This window comes from Sorghum bicolor, chromosome 6, assembly GCF_000003195.3.
Source record: "Sorghum bicolor cultivar BTx623 chromosome 6, Sorghum_bicolor_NCBIv3, whole genome shotgun sequence".
NCBI classification, from domain to species: domain Eukaryota; kingdom Viridiplantae; phylum Streptophyta; class Magnoliopsida; order Poales; family Poaceae; genus Sorghum; species Sorghum bicolor.
This window is the reverse complement of record NC_012875.2, coordinates 40417074-40440127: the sequence shown is the minus strand read 5'-3', so window position 1 is coordinate 40440127 and position 23054 is coordinate 40417074. Positions and strand designations below refer to the sequence as shown.

Here is a 23054-nt window from a genome sequence, read left to right as displayed (position 1 = left end):
CTTTGGTCTTTTTAGTTGTAGTAGGAGATATACAAATGAACAAGCTCTTCTTCTTTCGCAATTTTCGGCTTAACCAGGCTGAAATAAAAAAAGGATGGCATGGCAAGGCGGGCCCTCCTGCAGCCTGCACAAACTAGGGCCGTTGTTGGGCTAAGTGGGCTGCACACGCGGGCAAAGATGAGAAATTGCAAAAGCCCGTGTTGGGATGGGGGTGACGTACGACCCACTCCACCAACGCAGCGCAAGGTCTCGCTCCGTCGCCTTCCTCCTCTCCTTATCTTCTGACCTCTCCGGCTCTCCCCTCCCCTCTCCTTTTTCCCACTACCGCGGCAGGCAGCTAGCCCCTCCCTCTCGTCTCCTCCGCCACCTCCTCCCCCGCCTCGCCGGCGCAGGGTCGGGACGCTTCCGCCGGCGCGCGCTCCACGGCCCCTCTGCGGGAGACGAAACTCGGCGCGGTAATAATCTCCCCGTTCCCGTTTCCCCGTCTGAATTTGTGTAGGGTGTCTGTCGGCGCGTCGCGGTTGGGGTTGGGGGTGAGGACTTGTTGGATGGAATCAGGTCCCGCCGGCTCATCCCCTGGCTGGCCTGCACGGCGCATCCGCGGGTGCTTTCCTACTGGGTAGCGCGGATGGCTCCGGCGGCGTCGCTTTTGATGTGCGTCGCCTAGGGTAGATGCTGACCACTTGAGGTTCTGCTGATACGATTTAGAGGGCGTCTTGTTGCCTCGACCGGCAACCATATCTCTCGACTCTGTTTCGTTGAAGTTAGCAACGCGGAACGGCGGCTGGAAGGGGTAAATCGATTTGGGATTCTAAAGCATGCACGCCTGTGTCGGCATAGAAAGGCTGTAGAGTCGATTCGAGGAAATATAATCTATTCGAGACCTGCAATCGTTTCAGTATGGTGGTTGCTATTGTATTTGATGCTTCATTGAATCCTTTGCCACCTTCAGATTTAGTTGCAAACTCTTTTCTTCCATGTGAATTAGTTTGGTTAGCTGCATCTGCACAACATTTTGTGATATTTACAGTTTTACTTAGTTCCTTTTACAAATTTACAGGGCTTGGTAGGTAGAGGCCTGGGATTGCCTTCTGCTAGTTCAACATGGAGGGCGCTCTAGTTCAGTCTGCGATTGTTCCAACCGTTTACAGAAGCAGCTCAGGTCGTTTCCGCGCGCGTGCAAGGGCCAGAACAAATGCTACAATGGTGCGCAATATGCCAGCAAGGACTCTTACTCTTGGTGGCTTCCAAGGGCTGCGTCAGACAAACTTTTTGGACACGAGGTCTGTGATCAAGCGTGACTTTGTGTCGATCGTGGCAAGTCAGATTGCAAGGCCGCGCGGGTCGGCCTCACGAGGGGTTGTTCGTGCCATGTTTGAACGCTTCACTGAGAAAGCAATCAAGGTGATTATGCTCGCGCAAGAGGAGGCAAGGCGCCTTGGACACAACTTTGTTGGGACAGAGCAGATTTTGCTGGGGCTTATTGGTGAGGGCACGGGAATTGCGGCGAAGGTTCTGAAGTCTATGGGAATCAATCTTAAGGATGCCCGAGTGGAAGTTGAAAAGATAATTGGACGTGGCAGTGGGTTTGTGGCTGTTGAAATCCCATTCACGCCTCGTGCAAAACGTGTATTGGAATTGTCCCTTGAAGAAGCTCGTCAGCTTGGTATTATCTTCACCTATCTATATAGCTAGCTCATTTTCTGTTATTAGGTTTGGTTGGTTAATGTATTTACCTATAATTTTATCTGACTACTTTTGGTGTGCTCTGTTGATGCACCTTGAAAATATTAATCAAATCAGTGTAAATTCTAGTATTTTTTAATTCCTGGTATGACATTGTATTCTTCTTCCCCATCTTTTACTGGACATGCAAAGCGCTAGTGTATGTTTGTTTACTGATTGCTCATTAAGAAATATAAATGAAAAGGGTGGCCGTTGTATGTGTTTTGAGTAGAAACAAAGCACTACCATAATAGCTTATTATAATACACAGTGATGTTCTTTTATATAGCATTGCACTATAATTTGTGAAGAAGTGTGGAATGCTAATTATTGTATTTTTCTTTAAGATGATGCTAATTTATATTTGTTTTGGTTCAGTTGAAACCAAGCGACATCAAATGAGCTTGTCTAGTCCTTAAACAATGCTTGCTACTTGTCTATAGTTCATTTTTTGTTTGGAATTCATCACTATGAGACTAGGGCGTTTGTTGTAAGAAACACACATGCATTCTCTGTGGACTTTGTTGATTCCTAAATTTTTAATCTGGTCAGTGTAAAGTAAACTCTTGTTTTTCTGTTCCGGTATGGTACCCTGTTCTGGCTTTCTCATACTAGACATTCAAGACACTAAGTGTTTGTTTGTTGATACTAGATAATGATACATCCTAGATTGATCACTAACATGATCTGTGACTAATTATTGATTCAGAATGATGCCAAGTTAGTACAGTGACCATTAAATCATGTGGGGTTTGAGCAGAAATCAGGCACTATAATATGAAATTATTGATACATACCGTATACTCTGTTGGTATACTGTATTTAGATAAGGTGCAAAAGCTTGAAATAATAACTGTTATATTATTCTCAAAGATATGCTTGAATCAAGTGATGCTTTATGATATCACTGTCAGATTATTGTGTTATCAAATGATTAAAACAAGCCTTGCGAGTTGGTTAGCTACTTACCATTTCGAGTTCAAAATATGCCACCTGTGGGAGGGATTAGTAGTTTGTAAAACAATATGTGCATAATTGTCTCACTTATGTTCTTCCATGTTGGTTTCTCAGGGCATAACTATATAGGATCTGAACACTTGCTCCTTGGGTTACTTCGTGAGGGTGAAGGTGTTGCTGCTCGTGTGCTTGAAAGCCTTGGTGCTGATCCAAACAACATCCGTACCCAGGCAATTCTCTTTTATTGATGTTTTTGTTACCCAATTTTTTTTGAACCAAAATTGTGCAGGGACTGATATTTGACACGATGTTCAGGTCATAAGAATGGTTGGGGAAAGCACAGAAGCCGTTGGGGCTGGAGTTGGTGGAGGAAGCAGTGGCCAGAAGATGCCCACACTTGAAGAATATGGTACTAATTTGACGAAATTAGCAGAGGAGGTATTTCCTCTTTTCCCAATTTACTTGTTCTTTTGTGTAAGTAACTAGTGAAGACAAATAATTATCATTGTCTTCTTCTGCAGGGTAAATTGGACCCAGTTGTTGGTAGACGGGATCAGATTGAGCGTGTTACTCAGATTTTGGGAAGGCGGACAAAGAACAACCCCTGCCTAATTGGAGAGCCTGGTGTTGGCAAAACTGCTATTGCTGAGGGGCTTGCTCAACGTATTGCCAATGGGGATGTTCCTGAAACAATTGAAGGAAAGAAGGTTAGTTTGGACCATCCATGGCGTTTAAAATTGTTTCGCCCCCCCGCCCCCATCTATTCTTGTGTAGATGAGTAGCAGTCATTTCTTCCAGTGTTGCCCGTGGGGCTGAATTCATTGTGTTCATTTACATCAGTACATTGTTTCAAATTATAAGACGTTTTGGCTTTTCTAGATACATTGTTTTCACTATGCATCTAGACATAGTGTATATCTAATTGCATAACAAAAGTTATGAACCTAAAAAAGTCAAATTTGGAATGGAGAGAACAGCAGATATGTTGTATTAATTTAGAGAAGTAGTTGAAAATGTATAAAAAGGCTCCTTTGCTGGGCTACTAAGTATGTGACATGGCCAGCCCCGGTTATTTCGTGAATTTACTTTGCTGGGTTGACTGCTATTAGTGGGATTGCTTGGATCTGTACTGATATCAGATGTTGGTGAAAAGAGAACAAAACTTTTTTGCAAGGTTGCAACTTATAATCAGATGTTGGTGAAAAGAGAACAAAACTTTTTTGCAAGGTTGCAACTTATAATCAGGTGATACTATTCACCCTTTTATTGTTTGGAGGACTAAGCAGTATTTATTCCTTAATCTGGTTAGGTTATTACTCTTGACATGGGGCTCCTTGTTGCTGGAACCAAATACCGTGGAGAGTTTGAAGAGAGACTAAAGAAACTTATGGAGGAAATTAAGCAAAATGAAGACATTATTCTCTTCATTGATGAAGTGCACACACTGATTGGAGCAGGTGCAGCAGAAGGTGCAATTGATGCTGCTAATATTTTGAAGCCAGCTCTTGCAAGAGGTGAACTGCAGGTATATTTCTTGACTCTAAATTCTGGTGCTTTTAGCATTATGTTATGTCTTATTAGCTCATATGTATGATTTATTTTGGAGAAGGATAAGGTCCCAAAGCTCTCATCTAGACTGACTTCAGAGTTTTGTAAAATTAACCACATTCATGTTGATTTTATCTATGTAGTGCATTGGTGCTACAACGCTGGATGAGTATAGGAAGCATATAGAGAAAGATCCTGCCTTGGAAAGAAGGTTTCAACCAGTTAAGGTTCCTGAGCCTACTGTCGATGAAACAATACAGATCTTAAGAGGACTTCGTGAGAGATATGAACTCCATCACAAACTGCGATACACAGATGATGCTTTAATTGCTGCTGCACAGCTTTCTTATCAGTATATCAGGTTTGCAAATCACCAAATTTTTAAATTGTGTGTTATATATCCACTTGAATTTTCCCTTTTTAAGAAGTTACATGGACTTGGCAATGGTGGTGTTATATATTTTGGTTTGATAATTTTTTTTTACCAAAATGCTAATTTCAATGATCAGTTTTGGATATTGAACAACTTGTATTTGCCGCCTTCAAGGATCCATGTACATTTTCTGGGCCAGTCAAGTATTATGATTATAGCTGAACAAAAAACAGGGGGAGGGGCGGAGGGTAGTTTAGTCTTTTTAAGAAAATATTCTGGAGAAATGACATTTTTTTTATCAAGCAGGTTAATCATTTGATTGATTGTGATTTAAATGGAAATTATATTGCTTTTAATTTCTTTCAGTGATCGATTCCTGCCTGACAAGGCCATTGACTTGATTGATGAAGCTGGATCCCGTGTTAGGCTGAGGCATGCCCAGGTATTGAACGCTGAATTTTTCAGACTACAAACAATGTTTGCTGCATTTTTCTTGCTGATTTGTGAGCTTTGGTGTTGCAGCTCCCTGATGAAGCCAAAGAGCTGGACAAAGAGCTGCGGCAGATTACCAAGCAGAAAAACGAGGCTGTACGCAGCCAGGACTTTGAGAAGGTATACTATTGTTTGACTATGGATTTTATGCTCATGGGTTCCAGCATCCCCATTAGCAAACATGGCATGTTGTAATGTTACAAAAATTCATAAAATAGTCAAGTAGTCAATCTGGCAAGTACACTTGAAATTTTTAATTTCAAATTTGCCCAACATGTCAATAAACAAAATAGACAAGGAGTCAATCTGGCATTGTTTGTCATGTGTTTTTTCCAATCTTAATTTTGCAGATGAATTTGAATTTTTTTACAGGTCCACTTAACTTTTACAGCACACATGATTTTTATGAAAATTTGAAACATTGCAGCATGTTGGGTTATAAGTATTTTTGCTACAAGGGATATTGGATCCCCTGGTCACCAACCAATTGCCCTTGTTTACTTAAGCTAATCTTACTATTTTCACTTTGCAACGGAAAATGCTGAGTTCTATGGAAAGGTTTATAAGGCAAACATGCAGCCTGGATTTTTCATGGTCTGAATCAATTCTATTGTCTTCAATTATTCATGCTATCTTACCATTATTGTTTCAGTGACTTTAACTAATCATTTTGGCTATGCATGGGCCATGGGGAAAAAAAGGCTCTGAATGCTGCACAAAGGCTCTAGTGCAATCAGAATTTTATCTGAATCCTCAACTAGCTGTACTACCTCCAAATGTTATTCCTGTTATCTTATCATAATTGTTTCTTGATAGGCTGGCGAATTAAGGGACCGAGAAATGGAGCTTAAGGCTCAAATTACAGCCATTATTGACAAGAGCAAGGAAATGATTAAAGCAGAGACTGAATCTGGTGAAGTCGGTCCTCTTGTTACTGAGGCGGACATTCAACATATTGTCTCCTCTTGGACTGGAATTCCTGTGGAGAAGGTGTCATCTGATGAGTCTGATCGTCTCCTAAAGATGGAAGAGACACTGCATACACGTATCATTGGACAGGATGAGGCTGTCAAAGCTATTAGTCGTGCTATCCGCCGTGCTCGTGTTGGCCTCAAGAATCCAAATAGGCCAATTGCCAGCTTCATATTCTCTGGACCGACTGGAGTTGGCAAATCAGAGCTAGCAAAGGCTCTGGCGGCCTACTACTTTGGCTCGGAGGAGGCTATGATCAGGCTTGACATGAGTGAGTTCATGGAGAGACATACTGTCTCCAAACTCATTGGATCACCTCCAGGTTATGTTGGGTACACTGAGGGAGGCCAACTAACTGAAGCAGTCCGTCGCCGCCCGTACACAGTTGTTCTCTTTGATGAGATTGAGAAAGCACATCCAGATGTTTTCAACATGATGCTTCAGATCTTAGAAGATGGGCGGTTAACTGATAGCAAGGGGCGCACAGTGGACTTCAAGAACACACTATTGATCATGACATCTAATGTCGGGAGCAGTGTCATTGAGAAGGGAGGCCGCAAGATTGGGTTCGACCTTGACTATGATGAGAAAGACACAAGCTATAACAGGATCAAGAGCCTTGTGACTGAGGAGTTGAAGCAGTACTTCCGGCCAGAGTTCTTGAACAGATTGGATGAGATGATTGTATTCCGGCAGCTGACTAAATTGGAGGTGAAGGAGATTGCAGACATTATGCTGAAAGAAGTGTTTGACAGGTTGAAGGCCAAGGACATTAATCTCCAGGTTACAGAGAAGTTCCGAGATAGAGTTGTTGACGAAGGTTATAACCCGAGCTATGGTGCCAGACCTTTGCGGCGTGCTATCATGAGGCTTCTGGAGGATAGTCTGGCAGAGAAGATGCTGGCTGGTGAGGTGAAAGAAGGTGACTCTGCCATCGTTGATGTGGATTCAGATGGCAAGGTAATAGTCCTGAACGGTGGCAGCGGTGTTGCTGAGCCACTGGAACCTGCTCTCAGTACCTAAGCAAGGTCAAAACCTTTGGTCCGAAATATGGCCTTCTTTACAAGTCAGCTGGGCTCCTCGTGATGGTAAAAGTAGACTGACATTACTTGGCGTCTGCCCCATTAGGTGCTTTATCTTTCATGGTTTTCCTTTTCATTGGAAGTGAGGCCGTAGGGTTGCTATGGAAATGAATAGATGGTGAGGAATTTAGCGAATGAAATATATGCTAGACTTTGAGTTGCCTTGTTTTTGGAAGAAACTTGGAATTTTCAGTTTGATGCACTTGTATTATTAGGACTTGTTAGCAATGAGATACGGATGTTTCTGCGTTTGATGTTGTACTTTAGTAACTTATATCCTGTATGTATGGATATCACGTATCCAAGTTTCGAATAACAGTGGTGAATTGCTACACTCTGCCTTTTGGTCTGCGGATCTAAAATTTGGAATCATTTATTTGCCTCAGAGGTTATAATTTTCGAACTTCAGTATTTTAGTCTGCAGCTGTTCCTTCTGGACTGTATTTTGTCCTGTTTGGTTTTGGGTAGACGTGAAAATGGATTGGTGAGGGAATCTCAGTGGGGGTATTTCTTTGATCTCGTTTGTGTTTCATCTCGTGGTTTTAGTGCTAAACTGCTAAGGAATGAAACAACCACACTCAACAAGGTGTTTCATCATCTCGTAGTTTCAGAGCTTATTTGGATTGAAGGAATATCATAGGACAGAGGAAAGAAAACCGCATTCCTCTGAAATACTGTAACTGGCAAGCAATTTAATAGGAAAGGAATCCGCTCAACCCATTCCTTTGGAATACTGTAGCTGGCAAGTAATTTCATATAAGAAAAAAAAGATCGAGAAGTCAAATACTTTCGAGTTTGGCTAGAGTTATATGAAACATTTTGATAATTATGACATCTATATGCGTGATAAATCAATTTTCAAACATAAATGTGAATAATAGTCATTTTAAACTTGGTTAAACTTGAACTATTTTGATGAGCATGGTGCATGAATACTATAGTTGCATTCTTTTATGGATGAAATTGTAGCATAAATATACACGTCGAATGGATGAGAGGGCCACCTTTTATTTTATTGTTTGCTCATCTTAATTTGTAATCATAAAATATGATTCGTATTAATACTTGCCTAACATATGATGATTCCTATGTTATAGATTCATGTGTTATAGATTCATTGCCTAACATATGATGATTCCTATTTTATACATTCGAATTATGTAGCCAGGGGTGTATTAGGCCAACAAGTAAGCAATGAACCCGCACTATATAAATTCTGAATCTGATTCACACTTGAATGTAGCAGCACTAGGACAACCTGATCCAAACATGAAAATCTCACCTAAAGTGTCGCTAGCATAAGCTGATTCAGATAAACATCGTGACAATCTAATTTGACATTAACCATTTTGTATTGTGGTAGAATTGGACTTTGGATTTTAATTGAAGTAGCAAAGATGCTTGTATGTTGCAACAGCGATAACTTCATAGCTCATGCCAATTTCCCAAAAATGCTATCATGCAATCAACTGCATGTTGCGCTAGAATTTTTCCTCTTTAATATTAGATATAAACTCTATAAGGCCTTGTTTGGATGTTGTCGGATTCACATCAATCCACATGTGTTGGAGTGGATTGGGGACCCCAATCCACTCCAACATATGTGGATTGATGCGAAACCGACTACATCCAAACAAAGCCTAAGGTGACCAAACCGACCTAGATTATCTCAACCAGGGTTGAACTAGAAGTCTGTAAATCTTGATCTGATCAACATTTGGAACGTACTGTAATCCATTAGCATGGCATTAGGGGATGCCATCGTTTTTCTTATTCATTTATTCACCTGGTATTGGGTGGAGATCCCTAACCTGTTAGGGTTGAAAATGACAACATGCTACCGCCATTCACTAGGTAGTGTGTGGTTTGAAAGACGTACTGTACGATCCTAGGTAGAATATTTGGTAGTTTCAGAGACGTCCCACTAAAGGGCTTTGTTTAGTTGACAAAATTTTGAGATTTCGTAGTATTTTCATTTTTATTTGATAAATATTGTCCAATCATAGATTAAGGCCTTGTTTAGTTTCAAAAAATTTTCAAGATTCCCCGTCACATCGAATCTTTGGTCGCATGCATGGAGTATTAAATATAGATGAAAATAAAAATTAATTGCACAGTTTATCTGTAATTTGTGAGATGAATCTTTTGAGCCTAGTTACTCCGTAATTGGACAATGTTTGTCAAATAAAGACGAAAGTGCTACAGTGGCCAAAAACGAAAATTTTTGCCAACTAAACAAGGCCTAACTAGGCTCAAAAGATTCGTATCACAAACTACAGGTAAATTATATAATTAGTTTTTGCTTTCATCTACATTTAATACTCTATGCATGTGCTGCAAGATTCGATGTAACGGGAAATCTAAAATTTTTTGACAAAATTTTTTGGGAACTAAACAAGGCCTTACTAGGGGGCTGTTTGGTACAGCTCACAACAGCTTCATGAGCTGTTGTGAGCTGTTTTTTTTTACCAAACACTTATTTCTATTCCCCTACTCTCACAAAGACATAAGTTGGGATGAAGCTGAAAAAAAGTAGCTTATTGTAGCTCTCTCTCTCATTTCTCTCTCTCTACTATGCATAAAGTAGTTTGTGAAGCTATTTTGCCAAACACTTTTTCCAAAACAGCTCAGCTTCATCTAGAAAGTCACTCGTAAAGCTATTTTCTAAAAAACAACTTTACTAGTGAAGTTGAGTTGTGCCCAAATAAGCACTAGATTTCATGACTTCGGTCCCTCTTTTTTCATTCCATGACTTACGTGTCCCGAGTCGTGCCACCTGGACAAGCGTTCCTTCGCTTCATTTGTAGGCGAGCTGAGCTCTGTCGCAGCCATGCCGCGCGGGCGAGCGCCACGCCTAGCTAGCCCCACATGTCATGTGGTCGATCGATGGCACCTTTGTTACTTGTTAGGGTTGCAGTACTTGGGCATTTACCAAAGCCATCTCGACAACATATCTGGCAATACATTCTCATCCCCTTTCAATGATATTATTATCCTGATTACACTTGGAGAAGAACCCAATTGGGGTTTTTGCCAGTCTCAAGAGCGGCCGGACCCCACGACACACGCAACGCAACCTGCGTTACCTGCACTGCACTGCGCGCTCACAACATATATAGCTAGGAATTCGAAGGACAGGACTCAGGAGGAGTAGACGAGGAAGCGTGGCTGGTGGCTCCCCCGGCCCTTCCTCCAACTTGCATCATCACTGGAACGATTCCGGCAGCTGCTGTCCGGCGAGGAAGGCCCTGAAGAGGCCGAGCGAGCGCTCGGGCTGCGAGAAGGGCGCCTCGTGGGAGGCGCCGCGCACCGTGGCGAAGGACAGCGCGCCGCCGCCGAACACCTGCGTCCACCCGCCCACCTGCTTCCCCTGGAACCAGGCCCGGTACGGCGCCGCCGTGGTGTTGAGGCGGAGCCTGCCCGCCAGCCGGCTCACCAGCGTCCTGCTGCCCGTCAGCGGGATCACCGAGTCCTGGTCGCCGCTGTACACCAGCACCGGGATGCCCGACTTCACCAGCGCGCCCACGATGTTCACGGTCGGGATCTGCAGGTCCAGCTGCTTGTACTCCAGAACGCTGTTGTTGTTTTTATTGTTGTTATATATCCATACATGCATCAATCCGACCAAAATAACATTGCATGGCAGCGTCCGTCAATCAGAATTTCAGAGGGCAAAGTTCAGACTTTGCATGTCTCACCTGCTGCAGACCGTCCACCTCTGCACGCCGTCGGTGAGGCGCGCGTGCATGGCCTGCTGCACGTCCTTCCGGTTCAGGTAGTTCATCGTCTCGTCCTCCACGCACACGTCCAGCTCCCGGCTCCCTTGCTGCAGCAAATTAAGCATGCGTCGTCATCATTCAGCAACACAACGACATCTATTCACCATTAGCTAATGCTAATGCTAATGCTAATGCTGATGGTGAACCTGACCTGCGGGGCGAGGATCTGGGACTGCATGAGCACCGACGAGATGCAGACGTCCAGGGTGACGTCGTACTTGTCGACGAACCTGCTGGTCTCCCTCGTCACCTGGCTCATCACCCTGTCACAGGCCGTGCTCAGGGAACCATGGTAGTACTCGCTCACGTACCGCGAGTAGTTGCACACCGTCGTGAAGATGTTGTAGGTGGAATCCGATATCAGGCCGTGCGACCAGAAGAACTCGGCGCGCGAGTTGAAATCCGTGGAGAATTCCAGCACCGGATTGCCAAGCTATTTTGTGTGGGAATCAAATGGCGGTGAAAGAAAAAGGAGTAAATATATTACACTACAAGTTGAGGTTTCAATTCATAAGATTACTACTGTAGTCTGCTATATAAGCTTGTCAGTGATTGCTTACAGCAATGCCTTTCAGATTGAATAGCTTCTCCTTCTTGTTGAACTCAACCATGCGCTGGGCTAATTGTGGAACATAGTGGCCTGAAAAGAGACAACATCCTGCTAATTCAGTATCGATTCGAGAGGAGCCATGGAGTGACAGAATTAGATATGCTATGCTAGTGGAGTGAGTCAAATGGCTTTACTTACCAGCGTAGCTCTCCCCTGTAATATACAGGTCTCTGCCCTTGTACTGCGGGAACTTGGCAAACCAGCCTTGCAAGAACTTCAAATTGTCTCTGGCTTCAGAATTTCAAAACACCCAAACAAGAATTATATTGGTCTGCAACTGCAAGTAAAAAAAAAATCGACAGAGAAAAAAAGAAATGATCTATGAACTGTTAAACATATATAGAACTCACCTGTCATGCTGTCACCAACACCCTCATAGAAGGCAGGATCAGTGGAGTAGGAGAAGCCAACCCCTGCAGGGCTCTCCAAATACAGCATATTGGCCTCTGAAACAACATTTACATCAAACATGTACCAAAAGGGAAGTTAACACCTCCTAATTTTCTGGCCTTTTTTTCACCAAAAAGACGGACCAACCACAAAGGAAACCAAAAGTTTTTGCTTTGGTACAGTTACTGCAACTTGCAAGAAATGCTCACCTTTGTTCCAGCTATACTCATTCCTTGTTAGCGCATTGCCACTAGGCCTGAACGGCCCATTCTCTGAGAAGGCCCCCACTCCCACAGATGAACAGCCAGGCCCTACATTCACATGCATGGCTTGGGAATCAACATAATCTCTCTCCAAAAAAAAAAATGCATTGGCAGCAGAACACAAAACAACAAAGAGAGGGGACAGGGAAGTCATCCTGATAAGGATCCTAGAGGGAATCTTATTTTCATCCTATACCCTCCCTCCCTAAAGAACTAAAGATGCTAGGAGCCTTTTGCTTTCCTTATTTGCAAGCTACTCTGTATTTTCATTCCACAAGTTCAATTGGAATTTTTTTTCTTCAAATTAGGCCTTGTTTAGTTCCAAAAAATTTTGCAAAATCGACACTGTAGCACTTTCGTTTGTATTTGACAAATATTGTCCAATCATGGACTAATTAGACTCAAAAGATTCGTCTCGTCAATTTCGACCAAACTGTATAATTAGTTTTTATTTTCGTCTATATTTAATACTCCATGCATGCGTCTAAAGATTCGATGTGACGGAAAATCTGAAAAATTTTGCAAAATTTTCTAGGAACTAAACAAGGCCTTACTAAAATCACAAGCCCACTTTTAAACTCTCTATATCTATATTACTAAAAAAAGAGATCTTTTTATAATGTTTGTTTCGGGAGTAGGGACTGAACAAGACAAAATATTTGGCCGCAGGTGCATTTGCACTGAAAACTGAGCTCCCTTCTCCTTCATCCCCCCCACCATTAACATCATCCACAACAGAGCAGGGAGCAGGGTGCAGACAATAAATAATGCAGCAGCATGCACAGTGAATCAGTGACAAAGTTGTGCCGACAATCAAGTGAAGTTTACCTCCATTGAGCCAGAGCACGAGCGGCTTGGCCGCCGGATCCGCCTCCGCCTCGGCGAAGTAGTAGAAGAGCGAGCGCTTCCCCGCGGCGTCCACCGGGATGTAACCGGAGTACTGTGCGAAGCCCACCGGCGGCTGCCCCGGCAGGGCGCTTATCTTGTCCTCCGCCGCCGCCGCCTGCGCCGAGACGGCCCAGCAGGCGTCGCCGAGCAGCAGCACAGCTGCGCACACCACCGCTGCCGCAACGGTGGCGGCGTCCCTACTGCGCCCCTGCATGGTTCGGCTCGGTTGTGGGGGGGGTGGGGGGGGGGGGGGGGGGGATGAGTGAGCGCTGCAGGTGCAGCTGCAGGGTGGTGGGAGTAGAGTAACGGATGCAGTAGATGATGGCAATAAATATGTCTGACATGTCTAGGTGGTGAAGTGTGTGCACATTCTTGCTTTTGGGTGCCACAAAGAATCAATGTGACAGAGTTTTTTTTTAAAAAAAATTTAGAACTAAACAAGTTCGGAGCCTAGTTCATAATTGAACAATATTTGTCAAATCCAAACAAAAGTGTTATTTTGCAAGGGTCCGAAAAATTTTGGTTTTGGCTACTGTAGCACTTTTCGTTTGTACTCCTTCCGTCCTAAATTATAAGTCATTCCAAAAATCTTAAAGAGTCAAATTTTTTCAAATTTGACCAAATTAGTAAAATAATAACATTTTTTGTACCAACCAAGTATCTTTAGATTCTTTGTTAGTTATATTTTCATAGTGTACCTATTTTATGACATAAATCTTTATATTTCTCTTTATATTTTTGGTCAAACTTGAAAATGTTTTGACTCTCCAAGATTCTTGGAATGACTTAGGCCTTGTTTAGTTCCCAAAATTTTTTAGGTGAGGGTACCGTAGTACTTTTGTTTTTATTTGACAAATATTGTTCAATTATGGAGTAACTAGGCTTAAAAGATTCATCCCGCGATTTACACATAAACTGTGCAATTAGTTTTTGTTTTTACCTATATTTAATGCTCCATGCATGTGCCGCAAAATTCGATGTGACAGGGAATCTTGAAAAAAGTTTTGAGTTTTTGGAGGGAACTAAACAAGGCCTTATAATTTAGAATGGAGGGAGTATTTGTTAATTATTATTCAATTATAGACTAATTAGGCTCAAAAGATTCGTCTCGCAAATTATAGGTATAAAATTAATTATTTTTTCTCTATATTTAGTGCTTCATGCATACGTATAAAGATTCGATATGACGAAGAATTTTTTGAACTAAACAAGGCCAAGGCCAAAGATGGTCTTCAGTGTTTGTTGTGCACTAATTTGTACTGTATCATATTTTTGGCTTCACTTATGACTGAAAGGCAGGCTTGCTGTTTTTTTAAAATCTCGTGCTAATATTCATATCTGTAAACAGTGATCTTTTTTCTTTTGTATCGAGTGATCTTGACATACATGGTGGGTGCACGCATTTCGGTTTTCACTGCTTTTCGGTGGTCTTTATGCAGGAGAACCAGCGGGAGAAAAGGTGTGGTTGGAAGCTGGGAAGCTCTCCAAGTAATAGGCCTCTTGTGTGAAGAGTCTTTTTTTCTCCAACTCCGAGTGCCTCAGTACTTCCTAAAACAAGTCGTTTTGATAGTAATACGGTTTTCAAAGCATAATTTTGTCTTATAATTTTTATAAAAATATTTATTAGAAAGTAGTAAATGTATATTTTTATAAAAGTATTTTTTAGAACAAAGCTATTCATATGATTTTTATATTTCTAAGCTCAATAATTTAAAAGTTGTTCATGATTTATATTTTCAATGTTTGACTCAAGGCTTGTCCAAAACAACTTGAATTACTAGCACGGAGGGAGCGGCAGTGTGTCACTTTTGGAACAGATGGAAATTTAGTTTTCAGATGAGTATCTTTATCAATAAAAGAATCCTACAGTGCTAGAAATTGTACTATATCGGTGTTTAATAGACGACGTTCGGATTGGCGCTATCGGATTGTTATGGATATTGCAAAGACGATGAGATCGGTAATCTAGAGTAAAATGTGACATGAGTCAATATGTCATTCTTTACATATTCACATCATTTTGAATTTGCAAACTACAACTTGGTACCTTCAAACTTGAACATATGCATTTCTAAGAACAAACTTAAATATCCAAGTCAAGATTTTGTCCAAAATTGGTACTACCTCCATCCAAATGGGATGCATTTTTTGGGTTTAGATTGAGTCGTTTTTTAAAAGATTTGGCGAAGTTTATATAAATATTTTAATATAAATATTTATGACTACAATTATGTGAACATTCTTACAAGAAAAAAGACAGGTTAAAGTTTCTAAACATCAAGAAACGCATGTAAAAAAACACCATTTTAGGCCTTGTTTGGATGTTGGATTGACCTCCATCACATTGAGGTGGATTGAGATGAAATTTAGTTCAAGTTCTACTCCAGTCCACAACACCACAACACATGTGGATTGATGCGAATACGACTATATCAAAATAAGGTCTTAATGGGAAAACATCATTGAGTTTTCAACTTTGTGATAAAAAGTCTAAAAACGGTTTAGTAAGCCATGGTTTATATCATAATATATGTTATCTGAATAGTTTTTTTATCAATTGGAATAAATTACACAAGTTTAATACTGGAGTAGTGATATATGCAGCTTTGATAGCAATATAGCATGGCCTCAAAAACAATGTTGTGTGCCATGCATGCTAAAAGTTACATCTTGGCTTGTTGGACTTTAACGACATGGCATAAAGAGGTGGGCACACAGGTTCATACGAACTTATCTCTTTTTTTGTGTGTGTATGCATGTTGAAAAAATCCCTATTTTTGTAAAAAGAAAATTTATTGTTGACTAAGTCCTTTGGCAAAACTATTTTTCTCAATTTTTAAGAAAATTTTGCAAAAAAGAATTCACTCCAGGGCCGCAGAAAAACAGGGAGTACCTGTATACACATCATAAAGGTCCTTTAAGACCGTGGTATAAAGAGGCCATCCGTTCCGGCAGAGCCTTGTTTAGTTGAAGAATTTTTTTGATTTTAGCTACGGTAATATTTTTGTTTATATTTAACAACTATTATCCATTTACGGACTAACTAAATTCAAAAAATTCATCTCGTAAATTATAGTGTACAATTAGTTTTTGTTTTCGTTTATATTTAATACTCTATGCATGTATTTAAAAATTTGATATGAAGATAAATATTGAAAATTTTTGAAAACCAAACTAGCATGCCCAAGTTTTAATCGATACGGTTGAGTGGTTGATCCGGTTTCATCACTGTGTAGCCGGTAGCGTCTGTTGGCGTGCTCCGTAGTACGATGTGGGCCCAGTATTTTTCACGAGAGGACTGCAGGTGGGCCATGTCTTCGGGCGGCGCATAGTATGGGATCTGGTGGCCACATCATCATCGCATTCGCATGCATGTGCCCGGCCGGTCCGGCGGGCCCACGGCGAGGCAGTGGATGGAGAAAAAGAGGGATCGCCGTCAGAGTCAGCTCGTTACAGTAATTGACGGTGGTTTACAGTGTTGTCGCTTGCTAAATAGCCCTGTTATCCTGTCAGACGATGATATAAAAAAGTAAAAGCTCCTCTTTTACCTGCGGCTACTCCAGGAATGATGTTTACGCAGGACTGATAATCCCGAGGGCATCCAACGGGTCGTTTTTCGCTTTCTGTTTTGACCATGGCCGTCGCTTGACGATAGATATTTGCACCAAGAAGAAATTTAGACGAGTGCTTAGTTTGGTAGTAAGAAATTATCCAGTTCCTCTCCTATTAAACAAATTCTATTTTGGACTGTTGTTATGAATCCTACAGTTTCGGTATGTATTAAGGTCTTGTTTAGTTCCATTTTTTTTTGTAAAATCAGTACTATAGTATTTTTGTTTTTATTTAATAAATATTGTCTAATCATGGATAACTAGGTTTAAAAAAATTCGTCTTGCAAATTATAGGTAACTGTGTAATTAGTTATTTCTTTTATCAATATTTAATATTTCATGCATGTGCCAGAAGATTCGATGTGAGAGAGAATCTAAAAATTTTGCAAATTTTTTGGAACTATACAAGGGCTAACTTTTGGGATTTGAAATGATGGTACTATTCAGGCCTTGTTTAATTTCCAAACTTTTTTGGTTTTGAGAACTGTAGTATTTTATTTTTATTTGGCATTTATTATCCAATCATGGATTAACTAGGCATAAAAGATTCATCTCGTGATTTACAGATAAACTGTGTAATTAGTTTTGATTTTTGACTATATTTAATACTCCATGCATGTGCCGCAAGATTTGATGTGATGCAAAATCTTAAATTTTTTTTGTTTTTTGGATGAACTAAACAAGGCCATCATCATGACAAATCTCTTAATATTATGGCTCATTTGGAATGTAGTAATTTTTCCCTGTTTTCTATGTTTTTAATAATAATCTGATTTATAAAATTCCTGCTTCCAAGAGACCCTAAATAAATGCAAATGCTTATGAAAAAACATGCCTACAACAATAAAATAAAATTTGAGACGCGGCCCGATTGAGGCCTTCTTTAGTTGACACCAAAAACCAAAAAGTTTTTAAGATTTCCCGTCACATCGAATCTTGTGGCACATGCATGAAGCATTAAAAAGAGACAAAAACAAAAACTAATTGCACAGTTTACCTGTAAATCACGAGATGAATCTTTTGACCCTAGCTAGTCCATGATTGAATAATATTTGCCACAAACAAACGAAAGTGCTACGGTGGCCGAAAAATTTTCATTTCGCCAACTAAACAAGGCCTCAACTAATCAATTATGCCCCCTACACTCATCCCACTTTTATGGCTTCGAAATAAAAATAGAACTCTACCAAAACCCTACAGAGCTCTCATTGTGGAAGGCCCTCAAGTACCCCTCCCACCCCTTGTACGTGGAGGGTCTTCCTCAGGGCCTCAAATTTCTATTGCCATTGCCACCACCACCCCCCGCGCTTGTGTGAAGCCCGTCCATCTCTTCCCTATCCACCAAGTGGCCTCTCCAGTGCATCACGCCTCTTCTTGTGAGGTCCATGTGGCTCTTCTCGTTGAGCTCCTCGGCTCCTCTTTGGTCTCCTCCCATCGAGATCTTGTTGAGCAGCCTCTCTGATCTCCTCCCACTGAGACCCGGCTTGTTGAGCGGCTCCTGTCTAGTCTCTTCCCGCCGAGTTCCTCTCCCTTCGAGATCCCATCAAGAGGTCCTCGCCGGTTTTGTTCCATTGAGATCCCCGATTCTAGGGAGATCCCATGACCGTGCGGCAGCTCCTCCCTAACTTCAGGGTGGGGTGGCTCCTCCCCAACACTCGAGGAGATCCCGTGCCCATGTTATGACTCCTCCCCGACTCCAGGAGCGATCGGACCATGTGGCTCCTTAATGCTTATAGGTCAGATATGAGAACGAAGAAGAGGGAAGTAGAAAGAATGATGAGCGGGTTTCATATGTCATTGTCTATCAAAAATAATTTGAGGGCTCCTGTTGGAGCAGATGAAAAAACAAAAATACAAGCCCTAAAAAATAAGAGAGCCCTTAAATCAAAAGTGGAAGCCCTGTTTTGAGGGCGATCGCTGGAGTTGCTCTTATAGGATGTTTACGAGAGCTTCTCTCCATAGAATATAGCTCTAATACACCACCAATTATAAGCTAAATGACCCAACTTCAGCCTCCACTCAGTTTTGATATAGATTGACAATAGTATCAATGCTACATGACTCGTCATATATAATTCTTTTAGCTTACAATGTTTTTAGAAATAAATTTCCATAGAAATTGCTAGTTATGATATTATATTTTCACAGATATTGCTAGTTTGCTTGTGTATATACTTTTATGTCATGGAGATATTGCTAGGTGCAACAGTTGGCCCGTTGCATTGCATCCCTATATGAGCAAAAGTAACGAGAGAGAGCGGCACCCAGCAGTATTTGTAACTGTTAGAAATTTAGGTGTTTTTATGTTTAATTGAATTAAGAGAAACCATAATAAATTTGCGACGATAAATATGTGCATAGCAAAAACATACATGACAAAACACACCGATCATAGCAAATATTCTACTAAATTGAACGCATTCAGTAAGAGATGTATACTATATAGAGGGATCCATGCTCAAGACACCAGTGAATTCATGCGCATTAGTTGACATAGTGTGTTGCTCAAAGTCTGAAAGCCAAAGTTTGGTTTTGGTAATTAATGACACCAAGTTGCTAATGCCTTTTGTTTAAGTGATTTGAGTTAGGCATAGCAACACATGTGATGAAGGTGCATGGTTGATATGACCACGCCACCAAGCAAGATGTCACAAGCTCCAAGTCAAGCTACACCCACTCAAGTTTCACCTACACCGACACCAGCCCAAGTCATCGATGAACCGATTACACGTAGTCGTGCAAAGAAGCTACAACAAGAGGTCCATGCGCTACTTTGTGAGATCCATTTTAATATTAATGAGAACTATATACTACCTAAGTGTTGTACCTTGATTGTACTTAGGTATATAGAAGAAGAGAAGGATGAATCGGACCCTGAAGAACGGACCAGTACAAGTTCCAGAAGAAGTCAAAAACGGACCAGTGCAAGAAATCTTCATAACTTTTTACTCACAAAAGCTATGAAGGTCCATGAGCACTTGTTGGAAATCTTGACGAGTCTACTTTCCAATGAATCTAGTGGCGACCAGTTTGGATACTCCATATTGCCTCTAGACCAGAATTAGTATAGACTGCTCAGAAGGTCAACAGTCTGTCGTGACAGAATATTGGTACAACTTGCCAAGTAAAACTGTACCAATCTACAATGTTTTGTGTTGGTTGGCATACATTGCTGGAAAGCCCTTTGAGTCTAGTTTCACACCCAAGAAACGGTTCGTCATTTGGACTTCCCAATAAAAAGTTATGGTCAGTTTATTGGAAACTGCTCTGGAGGCTAACAGTCACGCGAAGCCACTTCGAGAATCCATTTCGAGGGGACCTTTCACATTGCCTTCCCTCAGAAACTCTATTTCGTTTTCATACCTATCTAGCAGGGCTGTTGCTAGTATAAATACCCCCTAAGACTCATTGTAATCTAAGACTTTGATAATTGAAATACAGAACCCCTTTGTTCAGCTGCGTGCTAACAAATTCAGAGAGTGATCTCTACCCCTTTGCTCTTGTGATTTCCTCGCGGGATTACATAGGCGGTGGCTTCATCCGCTCCCAATTGGTGCTCCTACTCCCTTCAAGGTATTCCTTGATTGATTGTAGGCTGTGTTGGTTGGTTCTTTGAGAGTGTGGTTGGGCCAATCCTCGATTCAGGTTGCCGGTTAAAGACGGTGGTTGGCTTCGAGTTTTATTTGCTAGGTTGCACTAGTTATCGCTGCTTGCAACAAGTTATCCGGCTGTTCTTCAGCTAGTTATCAGTGTTCATCCTACGTCGTGAAGATCGGGACAACGTGTCGCATCATCTGGTATCAAAGCTTTCGTTACCACGGTAGGAATTCTATCCCTAGCTACATATATATTTTTGCTTCGTCCTATCCACCAAAAAGACAGAAAAATATATTGCTTAGACCTTTCTTTCAATCTGTTATTTTAGTGAGTTCGGTTAAGTCACGGTCCATTAGAGTCTTTGTTTTAGTTGCTGATCATTTATCCTTCGCGTGTTCTTTGTGCCTCTTTTATATCTAAAAATCCCCACAAAAAATCTCTATAGCCTATATCATCCTTTGTGTTAACTTTGATCCTATCTAGCTACTGGTTGTTGTTTTATTTCTGTCCTTAGTTGTGCAAGTATCATAATCTGATCCCTGTTTTTAGTTCTATATAAAAAGAAAAAAGTGTGTCAAAAAAAGAAAAGAAAGTGCAAAAAAAAAGTGAAGTGAAAAAAAGTTGAGAAAGGTTCAGAGAGAAAGTCTGAAAGATTAGTTGGTTTATTTGCACAAGTGCTGAAAGTTTCATATTAAGTTCTGCAACCAGTTTGCTATCTTTGTTTGGTGCAAAACTTTGGTTGGGTCTGACTGCAACACTTGCATCCCAATCATACTCCTTGTTTGCATCAATTCTGAAATTTCTTTGCGTGTGTGTGATCTATTTATACACTTTGAATCTTTTGATCAGCACTAGGCAGAGAACTTCTAGTTTGGATCGTTACTTAACTCTACAACAACTAGAATTCAGATTGCATTCCTTGTGTATTACTTCCCACCAAGCTCTACATAAAAATCATCGTAATCGGTACTCTCTGTTCTTGTATTCGCCTCGCCACCACCACACATTTGTTTTCCTTGTAATCTGCAGCAGAGGAATTCTTAAGAGCCTTGGTGGTTAGAGAGGTGAGTTGTGAGAGCCACCAAATTTTCATATTCCACAAATACAAATTATTTGTATTCAGCTAACCTTACAGGAAGATGGGTCAAGTGGACATCAAAGATCGTGTTACCACAACACAATTTAATAAACTCCGACAAAGCATGGAAGAAAAGCAAGAGAGGTTGACACAAGATCTTCAGAATCTTATGACTGAAATCAGAAGGCATCGTCCACCTCATGATAGTGCAAGCAACCATATTGGAGATAGAGAAGATAGTGATGGAAGAAGAGGAGGTCGGAGGAACCAGAGGGCTGCACATGGTAGAGGAAGAAGACATAGTCGAAGAAATGATGATGAATCTGAAGATGAGGCTGATGACAACCGCTTCCAACTCAGTTTTGGTCGCCGATGTCATAGAAGAGGCAACCATGAAGAAAGATTTGGCAAACAGAAATTTACCATGCCAAAATTTGTTGCTGAACCATCCACGAGGAATTTCTCTAGAGGAAGCAAATCAAACACAAAGTTTGCTGCTGAACCATCTACGGTGAAAAGCTCAAGTGGAGGCTCACGATCTAATTTTCAGGGTACTTTTAGTGGAAAGAACATTGCTGTCCCAAGTTCAAAACCAGCAGCATCAACCACTACTTCTGTGGGTTGTACTTCCAGGAGTAGTGAAATTCAGAGCTTGAAGTGTGGAGGCCACGGGCATATAAGTAAGGAATGCACCAATACTCAGGTGATCATTGTGAATGATGATGGAAAGTATGAATCAGCTAGTGAAGAGGGAATTGAGGAGGAAGCCCATGTAGACGAGGACCTTACTTGTTGTGAGTTTGAGCAAGGAGCTGCTCTTGAGATGACTCAAATCTTGAGTGTTCAGGCAAATGAAGCTGAAAATGGGCAGCAACACAAATTATTTCAAACTAGAGCAAAGGTGCATGATAAAGAGGTGAAGGTGATTATTGATGGAGGGAGCTACCATAATCTTGCTAGTCGTGAGATGGGTGATAAACTTGGCTTGAAGCTGCTACGACACCCTCATCCATATAATGTACAGTGGCTGAATGATTCGGGAGATATCAAGATTGGATATAAAGTAAATATTCCATTCAAGATTGGTGAATATATTGACACAGTAGAGTGTGATGTGGCGCCCATGTCGGTGTGTCACTTGCTGCTTGGAAGGCCATGGCAATATGATCGATATAGCCAACATTGTGGGAGAACAAATCAGTTTACTATCACTCTAACGGAGAAGAAGTTTGTTGTCAAGCCTATGACACCCCAACAAATCATGGCTGAACATTTACAAAAGAAATCTGAAATTGTTCCAGTAAGTAGAGAGGAAGGAGAGCAAAAGAAATTGAGTGCCATCCACAATTCGGTGAGTGAGTGCCACAAGCCAAATTTGAGGGAGAAAAAGAAAGGAGAGGGAGTGAATTTAGTCATGCTAGCCACAAAATCTGAAATGAGAGAAGTAAGGAACAACCCCAAACAAGTGCTCTTTGTACTTGTATACAAAGACATTTTAATTTCAGCTAACGACATGACCTCTCTTCCTAGTGTTGTGTCTCATCTTTTGCAGGACTATGGTCTATGGAGATGTCTTTCCAGAAGAAACACCGGCGGGACTACCTCTAATTCGTGGGATTGAGCATCAAATTGATCTCATTCCAGGGGCTGCACTACCTAATCGACCACCATACCGAACCAATCCAGAAG

General features: G+C 41.2%; 2 protein-coding genes across 3 annotated transcripts; one reads left to right on the top strand and one right to left on the bottom strand.

The window, feature by feature from the left end:
• LOC8072025 (chaperone protein ClpC1, chloroplastic) lies at positions 286 to 7541 on the top strand. The gene is made up of 10 exons (XM_002447679.2): positions 286 to 455; positions 1061 to 1666; positions 2797 to 2912; positions 2998 to 3120; positions 3204 to 3389; positions 3992 to 4207; positions 4374 to 4591; positions 4970 to 5045; positions 5126 to 5215; positions 5912 to 7541. The coding sequence occupies exons 2-10, from the start codon at positions 1105 to 1107 to the stop codon at positions 7088 to 7090; spliced, it is 2766 nt and encodes a 921-aa protein (XP_002447724.1). The 5' UTR covers positions 286 to 455; positions 1061 to 1104; the 3' UTR covers positions 7091 to 7541.
• On the bottom strand, positions 10090 to 13311 carry LOC8072024 (serine carboxypeptidase-like 45). 2 transcript variants are annotated; one of them, XM_021462641.1, is made up of 8 exons: positions 13020 to 13311; positions 12138 to 12239; positions 11889 to 11984; positions 11677 to 11769; positions 11489 to 11568; positions 11080 to 11361; positions 10848 to 10978; positions 10090 to 10724 (listed from the first exon to the last, which is right to left on the bottom strand). In XM_021462641.1, exons 1-8 carry the CDS (start codon positions 13291 to 13293, stop codon positions 10355 to 10357), a joined length of 1428 nt encoding a protein of 475 aa, XP_021318316.1. In that variant the 5' UTR covers positions 13294 to 13311; the 3' UTR covers positions 10090 to 10354. The 2 variants fall into 2 exon arrangements, with proteins under 2 accessions (XP_021318316.1, XP_002446348.1); XM_002446303.2 differs by having other exon boundaries at positions 10848 to 10975.